Source organism: Belonocnema kinseyi, chromosome 9 (assembly GCF_010883055.1).
Source record: "Belonocnema kinseyi isolate 2016_QV_RU_SX_M_011 chromosome 9, B_treatae_v1, whole genome shotgun sequence".
NCBI lineage: Eukaryota > Metazoa > Arthropoda > Insecta > Hymenoptera > Cynipidae > Belonocnema > Belonocnema kinseyi.
In genome coordinates, this window is record NC_046665.1 from 66614649 (window position 1) to 66624308 (window position 9660).

Below are 9660 nucleotides of genomic sequence, written 5' to 3' on the forward strand. Positions count from 1 at the left end.
AACCAATACCTTCTCATTATGGTGTGAATGTAAAAAGCGCGTGCCCTATCAAAGAAATGTGAAAATCAAATTTTTAGATCTTATTTAGGCAAACCATTTTTTCATTACACATTTTACTGTACCGAGTACCGTCTTCCACACATTTAGTTTGTTTATTTTTTCGTAACTTGTGTCGAAAAGTGATTTATTATGAATTTGTAGTTTTTTCCAGTGCGTGTAATTTGAGCTTTTTCATTTTTTTCGTATCTTGCATAGTTTAACCAAAAAATGGAATTTGTGGATTTTTTTGGTAGGATCAAATTTGGAATGTTCAACTTTTTGACGAAATTAAAAAAGTTGTTATCATAATCCTGTCGGACCTTAAAAAAGCAAAGTTTTCTTCTTTTGATTTTTTTCATATTATGTGTTGTTTGGCTTAAAATGTTCATTTTAATTTGTATTTTTGGATTTTGAAAATGCTCTAACTCTGGTAATTTTTGATTTAAAAAAAAAAAGTTATTAGGATAAGTTGTTCAACTTTTTGAATACTATAAATAACCGTACAGAGAATTTTGGAATTTTCAAAAAAGTGGTCTAAAAAATATTCAAAATGTGCCCACTTTTTGAATTTTCATCTAAAATGGCTGGCTAACGAACTTGACCTTTAGTTTAGGACTCTAAACGAGTGTGCCAAAGGGCAATCTATTAGATGAAATTTTTTCGAAAATATCGTGTTCACAGACAGACATACAGACAGACGCATTCGTAAAAACCTGTTTTTCGGTTTCAGAGGGTCTCAAAACGTGGATATTTGACAAAAACTGGGGGGGGGGGGGTCAAATTTTACACAAATCTAATACCTTCTCTGATGAGAATCTAAAAAAAGTACAATCGTGTAATTTTTATCCCTTCTAGCTTAAAATTTCATAAAATGATATCATTTTGGAAATTTTTAATTTATTGATTGACTTCAATTTAGAGCATTATTTTGAAAATTTTCAGTTGAAAAAAATAGTAGCATATATTTCATACGTGCAAATTATTGATTATATGACTACAAAATTTTTTAATTACGAAAATTTTAAACTACAAGACCAGAAAAATTCCTGGAATTTTGAAAAAATTACTAACTTTTTTACCAAAGTCTAAATAATTTAGTATTTTATAGTGAATTCTATATTTAAAAATTGTAAAAGAAAACTTAAGGAAGAGGCAAGTATCAGATAAAGTGTAAGAATTAAATGAAAAGAAATGGAAGATTTAATGGAAGAAGCAAGAAGAACTTCGTGAACTGATGAAAAGAAGAAATCCTTAAACTAATTAAATTTTGATAAATTTTAATATAGTCAATTTTATTAGTTTTTGTGATCTAAAAGTTTTATTTTAACTTTGTTAAAAAGTTCAAAGTTTTCTTAGATTACTATTATTTTGTAATGTTATCCTAATCTTTTGCATAAATAGTTCGACTATAATTGTTCTTAAAATAACAAACAAAAAAATAATATGGTTATGTTTGCAGAATTTTTTTGTTCACTTTGATAAAAATATTATTGAAATCTGGTTTGAATTCAAGCAAACTTATTGATAAACCATTATCATTGCATTATAATTTCATAAAATTTAATTTAATTGGCTGAATGAAACAAAAAAGTAGACCTGGAATTTTTTCTAAATTATACCTAGAAAATATGGAAAAGTCATCGAATTTTGTAACAAGACTCTTGTTGCAACCCTGATTTTACCAATTATTTATTAATTGCAATTAACGGACTTTCATATTGTGAATAATTCTATAATTTTGTATTTTTGTCTCCGCATATAGAATTATAAAGTATACATTTTTTTGTAATATTCAACAATATATAAGGGATTTTTCAATGGTTTTATTACTCGGTTTTTGAGTGCACATAAGATTGCATAACATTACCAAAGATTTAAAAAGGTTTCAAAATATTTCAAAGATTTCAAAAAAGCGTGTACATCAGATTTCAATGATTTTAAAACATTTCGAAAACTTGAAACGCTTTGAAAAGGTATCAAAACATTTTAGAAGATTTGAAAAGATTTCAAATAATTCAATCATTTCGACGAATAAAAACTTATAATCAATTTAAAGATTTGAAAAAGGCTTGTACACCAAATTTCAAATATTTCACAAAATTTTCGAACATTTCCAAAGATTCCTGAAAGTACAACTAAGAATCGAGCCATCAAATTTCGACTATCACCAATCACAAGTCTTGCTAATATTTCATAAAAATTTCATAAAGATTACAAAAGAATTCCAACGATTTAAGAAAGGGTTCAGCAAACTAGATTGAAAAATATTTTAAAGACTTGAAACAATTTCCAACGAATGCGAAAGATTTCATAAACAAAGATGAAAGAAAACTTTTACAAAGATTTCATAAAAATGTCAATAACTTCAGAAAATGTTGAAAAGATTTCAAGGCTTTTAAAGATATCAAGAATTTCCAATATTTTACGAAAATTTAAAAAGATTCCAAACGATTTCAAAGTTTTCAAAGAAGACTTATGTTTGCAAAAAATTAAGAATTTGTTCATGTATGGTTCTGCTTTCTTTAAAAATTGATGGCAAAAAAAAATAAAATGGCTTAAAAAAAAAACTTTAAAAAAGTTTATTGAAATTCTGACGTTGCGGCTAACACTACGTGCCTTTTTCAGAGAATCTAAATAAATAATATATAAATAACGATCTTTTCTTACAAATAATTACAAAAAAATTTGTTTAAAAAAAGTAAAAGAAATTAAAATTGCCTGTGCTTATTATCTCGTAAAAAACAAGAATATTTAATTTTGGAGTCAAACATCTGTCAATAGTTCAATGTCGATTTTTAAAAGTAATAATGATGCGTGACAGCAAATTAAATTAAAATTTACAAAAAACATTTAATGGGAAAGCCTCATAAAAATTAAAGAGGCTTTTTTTTAAGAATCTACATCTTAATTGACGGAAAAATCCTTACAATGTTTTTGAACAACGACGATCATATAATAAAGCAGCCAAGAGACATGCATTAAGGTGGTTCATTTTATAATACTGTGATATATTTTGTTGACATTCATGATTTCTGTCTGTAAGCTAATCTAAATATTGTGATATTAGTTTATAAAAATGGATTCTCTTATGCCTCTTTTATATTTATTTTTTTCTCTAGCAAGAATTTTAATATTGTTTAAATCAAAATCAAAATAATGGTTTAAGTTCCAACAATGTCATGAAAGACCTGTATTGAAATTTCCAACTCTACAATCTATTTTATGTATATATAAAAGGTATGTGGATGATATTTTACCTATTGTTCCTACTGAAGAAATTGTAGATTACAAAAATACTTTTAACAGTATTGAAAATTCCATACAGTTTACATTTGAACTTGAAAATAATAATTCAATAAATTACCTTGATTTACAAATTATAAAACCACTGAAGGTAAGTTAATCACCAATTCGTTTAAAAAAGCTTTATTGTCTAGTAGATATCTTAATTTTAATTTCCATCATTTTCATTGTCAAAAGGTTGGCATAATAAAAGGTTTAATCGATATATGCAAAAAATTGAGTGATATTAGCTTCAGGAAAGAAAATTTGGACCAAATAAGAATTACTTTAGTTCATAATAATTATCTGCTTCCTTTGATAAGTAGTATTATTCGAGAACGACTCCATGCAATCTACAATGGTACCAGTAAGAAAAATGACTGGGTTGACACGTGCAAAAAATCGGATTTAAAAGTTACGTTATTGTATGTTCAAGGACTCTCTGAAAGATTGCGAAGATCGTTACAAAAATTCAACATAAAGGTTTATTTTAGCAATCAAAATTCTCTTAACAAATGTTTACTTAATCAAAAAGATATTGATAGTACCGAAAATTTGTCTGGAATTGTATATCTCATTAAGTGTAATTGTTGTGAATAAGTTTATATTTGTGAAACAGGTAGAAGATTAAAAACTAGAGTTTCAGAACATAAAAGAGATTGTAGAGTTTGAAATTTCAATACAGGCCTTTCACAACATTGTTGGAACTTAAACCATTATTTTGATTTTAACAATATTAAAATTCTTGCTAGAGATAAATACATATAAGATACGCATAATAGAATCCATTTTTATAAACAAATATCACAATATTTCGATTAACTTACAGACAGAAAATCATGAATGTCAACAAAATATACCAAATTATTATAAAATGAACAAAACCAAGTTAAAATTCCAGTTACTTTGGCGCGCTTTCCTCATTGGCGGTTCCTTTAAATGAAGCTTTATTCTGTATTAATGAATTTCAAACCTTAATGTGGTAGGTATTTAGTTGTCCGAAATTTCATTTTCCCTAAAAGTCATTTTGCCAAAAAAATGACTAGATTTAAGGAGGGTGTAGACATAAATCACAGAGGGGGTCCCGATGTTAAATTTAGTGAAAATCATTATACAAACAACATACGTTTGGTGGCGTTTATGAGGATTCTTTGACATTTAAATTTACTTCGACTTCTAAATTCGAGAGAGAACTTTGAAAACTAGGCAACTGATAAGTGACTACATGAATAAGTATTACTAATAAATATAAGACAATGTTGAAATGAAAAATTATCTATATAATTAATTTTCTATTGTAAACTATACCATTCCTATGGTTACAGATGTTTATAATCATGTTTTGATTTTGATTTAAATCAAATCATGTAAATTATTATTCAGTAATGAAAAATGAATATTAATATGATTGGAAAATAATAAGATGATGGTTTCTCAAATATTCCACTGTTTTCAAATATTTCGGAAAGATTTCAATGTGTTTGAAAAAATGGCAAATATTTCAAAAAAATTTCAAAGGTTTCTTCGCAAATGTTTCCAAGGATTTCCGAAAAATTTCAATGATTTCCCAAAGGTATAAAAGGTTTAATATATTTCGAAAAGATTTGGAATAGAATTAAGATACTTCACAAGTACATCAATGATTACCCAAAGATTTCAATAATTTTACAAATATTACCAAATATTTTAAAAGTATTTCAAATATTTATTAAATATTTCAAAAAGATTTCACAAAGATTTCACAATGATTATTATAATGATTTTCAACAGTTAAAAAAAATGTCGCAAAGATTTTGGATGAATTTAGGTAAAAGATGTCACCAAGACTTTAATGATTTTCAGAAGACTTCACAAAGATTTCAATCAGTTTTACAAATATGACCAAACATTTCAACAATATTTCAAAGATTTCAATAATTTCACAAATGTATCAAAAATATTTCAAAAAGATTTCCAGATTTCAGAAAGAACTCAATGATTTCCCAAACGTTTCGAATATTTCGCAAAGATTTAAACAATTTCCAAAACATACCAAGTAATTCAAAAATATTTGTAAAACATTTTAAAGATTTCGAAAAGATTTCAAAGATTTCACAGAGATTTCGGATAGATTCAAAAATATGACAAAGGCATAAATGATTTCCCAAAGATTTGAATAATTTCACGAAGGTTTCAGAAATATTTCGAAGATTTCAAATATAGCTCAAAGATTTAAACTATTTCACAAATATTATCAAATATCCCTAAAACATTTTAAATATTTTAAAAAGATTACAATGATTTCCCAAAGATTTCAACAATTTAAAAAATATTTCAAAAATATAAAAAATATTTTATAAAGATTTCAATGATTTTCCAAAGATTGAAATATTTCGCAAAGATTTCACAAACATTGAAATAATTTCCTAAAGACATCAGGAAGATTTGAAAGTTTTCGCAAAGATTTTGGATAGATATAAAAGATTTCATACAGATAGATTTAAATGATTTGTTAAAGATTGCAAAAATTACAATTTTTTAAAAGATTTCAATTAATTCCCAAATATTTCAAAAATTTTAAATATTTCATAAAGATTTCGGACAGATGTAACAAATTTCATTAAGATTTCAATGCCTTTCCAAAGATTTAAATAATTTGAAACATATTAGCAAATATTTATAAACTTTTAAAAATATTTCACAAATATTTCAGAGAGACATACCTTATTTCCCAAATATTTTAGGTAGATTTTTTGAGAAACTAAAACGACCTGATGAATTTGATCATTCGATTTCAGAGGGGGGCAAGTCAATACTTTGCTCCTCCCTGATCGATTCCTGGTGGATGTCTGGATACTAATATTCTAATATTGTTAAAAGTTCTGTGACAATTCAATCTACGAAATAAAAATAAAAGCCTTTTTTAGAACAAGATTATTGTTTCTATTGTCCAAAACTCTTCTTCTTTGTATTAGTAAAAGAAGATTAAATAATTATTACAAAACACCACCTAACGTCAATTTGATATACAGATCTATCCAAAATTCGCAAACAGAATCCCATCTGTCAGTTGTTTCAAAAGCGTCTATCCATCTAGTAATTTTTTCGGTAAAATGAGTTTTAGGTCGAATGAATTTGTTATATATTCGTCGTTGTCCAAAAACATTGTGAGGATTTTTCCGTCAATTAAGATGTAGTTTCTTAAAAACAGCCTCTTCAATTTTTAAAAGACTTTCCTATTATATGTTTTTTGTAAATTTTAATTTAATTTTGTGTCACACATTGACAGATTTTTGACTCCAAAATTAAATATTCTTGTTTTTTTACAAGATATTAAGCACAGGTAATTTTAATTTCTTTTACTTTTTTAAAAAAACAAATTTGTTTCTAATTATTTGGTAGAAAAAATCGTTATTTATATATTAATTATTAAGATTCTCTGAAAAAGGCACGAAGTGTTACCTGAAACGTCGGAATTTCAATAAACGAACTTTCCAGTAATTTCTTTTTATTCTTTTAATAAATGAAGACCGTAAGACCTACAGAAAAATCTTACTCTTAGTTATTTCATTATTTGATGTAGAAACAGGAGACCTGGAAGACCTTGCATTTCGTTCCTAAGAATCACTGGATATCTTGTGTTCCATTTTTTGTTGAAAATTTATAAGTTTTAATTGAAAATTCATGTATTTTGTTATAAATTTCTCATTTTATAAAAATTATTCTTTTTAGTTGAAAAATCATTTTAGTGGGTAAAAAGTTGATCTTTTTGTTTGGAAATTTATCTGTTTAGTTTTGAAAATTAAAGTTTTCCGGTTGAATGTTCATGATGTTAGTTGAAAATGTATTGAAAAGAAAAGGAAGAGAAGAGAAGAGAAGAGAAAAGAAAAAAGGCGCTTACCTATTTCTGTTTCTATTTCTATTTCTATTTCTATTTCTATTACCAATCCTAATTTCCTGTTGCAGTTCATTCACGGCGGTCACACAGCGAAGATTAGCGATTTCTCCTGGAATCCAAACGAGCCATGGGTCATTTGTTCGGTCTCTGAAGACAACATAATGCAGGTTTGGCAGATGGCCGAGAATATTTACAACGATGAGGAACCCGACACTCCAGCGAGTGAACTCGAGGCTGGCGCTTCATAACCCGCGAAATATAATTATCGACTCTTCAACTTCGATTCGAAATAGTGGGTATCAAAGCTCAAATTTGAAGTCATTAGGAAGGGACTGTTGAGTCGTATATTGAAATTCGTCACCTGCGTTTTGCTTACTCGTCAAATGTTAATTGTCATTGATCATCACTCAAGCGTATTTTGTAACTACAATAATTGTTTTTATTTTATTTAGTCAATTGGCAATTATAGAAATTTGCCCACATATTGTCACGTTTTATCTATTTCGTTTGTAAAACGTGCACTTTCGCTATTAAGTTTCATCGTCAAGACTAGAATCTGTATTTATACAGTGTTTTATATAAATATATACTAGTATCGATAAAATTGATAAAATATGATTCTAATATAAAATGTAAGCAGTTTTAAAAACTTCCGATCTTTAACTTTCGAATATTTTTTCTACTTAGAATTAAGCCTGGCATCACTCGAGCCAATCTGTAAAATTTTCTTACTTTCGACCTGAACTGAATAAACTGTTTTTTCGAAAATTGTTTTTTATTTAGAAACAAAAATAAAGGATTTAGTCAGATTTCGAGTTAGGCTATTTGCAGTAATCACAGCAACTATTGGAGTTGAAAAAGGTGAGTAGGTGATTTTTTCTCTCGAAAATTGGTGACGAATAGGTGACCGAAAAAAATGTTCTATAAGTCAAATAAACATATAAGAAATCACGTTTTTCCAGGTTAAAGAAAATGGAAATTTCATGGTTTTTGAAATACGTACTAATATTAGTTAAAAATCCGTTTTTTGTTGTTGAAAATTAATTTTTTAACTGAAAAGTTAACTATTTTATTTTGGGTTGAAAATGTATTTTTTTAATTTGAAAATACAAATACATAAATGGTTGAAATTCGTCTTTTTAGTAGAAAAATAATTTTTTAGTTAATATTGCATCTTTTTGATTGCAAATTTGTCTATTTTAGTTGCGGATTCAACTATTTTGTTGAAAATTCGTTTTTTTTATACAATTCAAATATTTATTAAAAATGAAAATATTTTCTTTCTTGAAAATTCTACTTTAAAAGTTAAACTACTTTTTGACATTCTTTTTTTTCAATGTTTATAATACAATTTTAGTAGAGAATTGAAAAATTCAACTATTTCGTAGAACTACCATTTTTATTGAAATATTTTTTTTTTGTTCAATTGATTAAAAATTGATCTTTTTAGTTTTCGAAGACAAGTTTTTGGGGGAAAAATATGTAATTTGTTGAAAGTTCGGTTTTTCAGTAGAAAAATAGTTATCTTAAAATTTAAGAAATTAAAATTAGATTAAAATTCAAATTAAAAATCCCATTCAACGTCCAATAATCAAACTGATGCAAACTCCCGTAAAAAAAAAACAAAAATCCAACGATCAAATTTGGACCACACAAACAAAAAACTCCCATTGCAATCCGAAAAAAAAGAATAATTTTCGGACAAAAATAAAATAAAAAGGAGTCCGAAAATCTTATTTGTTTTTTTTTTCAGATTACATTAGGATTTTTTCTTTTTGTTTGTTCGTTGTGGTTCAAATTTTGTCGTTGGATTCTTGTTTTATTTAACAGGATTTTGCATCAAATCACCTAGTCCGGAATTGGCCGGTTACTGGCTGGAACAACCCTGGTTAGATCTCATGGTCGAGAGCGGACCGACGTTAAACATTGGTGTATTTTTTGTAAACTCGTATTTTTTAATAGAAAAATATTAATCTTCTTGTTTGTACATTTTTCTTTTTGGTTGAAAATTCACTGCCTTATAGAAACAGTTTCTTTGGTTGTAAAATTCAACATTTCCTATGACATTTTTTCTCTTGTGGACTGAAAACTGTTTATTTAAAATTAAAGTCCTTGTTTTAGTTGTTAAAATATCAACTATTACTTTTTTAGTCTTCTTTTGCTTAAATTCACTTTTTTTGTTGTTGAAATATCGACCATTACGTTTATTGTTGAAAATTAATCTTTTTTTTGTTGAATATTTATATTTTTAGTAGAAAATTTATCTTTGGTTAAAACTTAAACTACTTTGTTGAAGATTTGTTATTTTGAGTTATAGTTTTTCTTTAACTTTAAATTTAACTCTTTCGTTAAAAATTTACTTTTTTGTTGAAACCTCATCCTTTTCAGGTGAAAATTCAACTATTTTGTATCAACTAAGTTTTTTAAGTTTAATTTTTCTGTTGAATATTCATCTCTTGTTT

General features: G+C 26.5%; 1 protein-coding gene across 1 annotated transcript in view; it reads left to right on the forward strand.

The window, feature by feature from the left end:
- LOC117179389 (probable histone-binding protein Caf1) overlaps positions 1-7966 on the forward strand; it is a 22235-nt gene extending 14269 nt beyond the window's left edge. The window contains exon 5 of the mRNA XM_033371127.1: positions 7267-7966. Coding sequence (XP_033227018.1) covers positions 7267-7446 — 180 coding nt within the window. The 3' untranslated portion in view covers positions 7447-7966. The remainder of the gene's footprint in view (positions 1-7266) is intronic.
- Positions 7967-9660: the final 1694 nt, after the last annotated feature.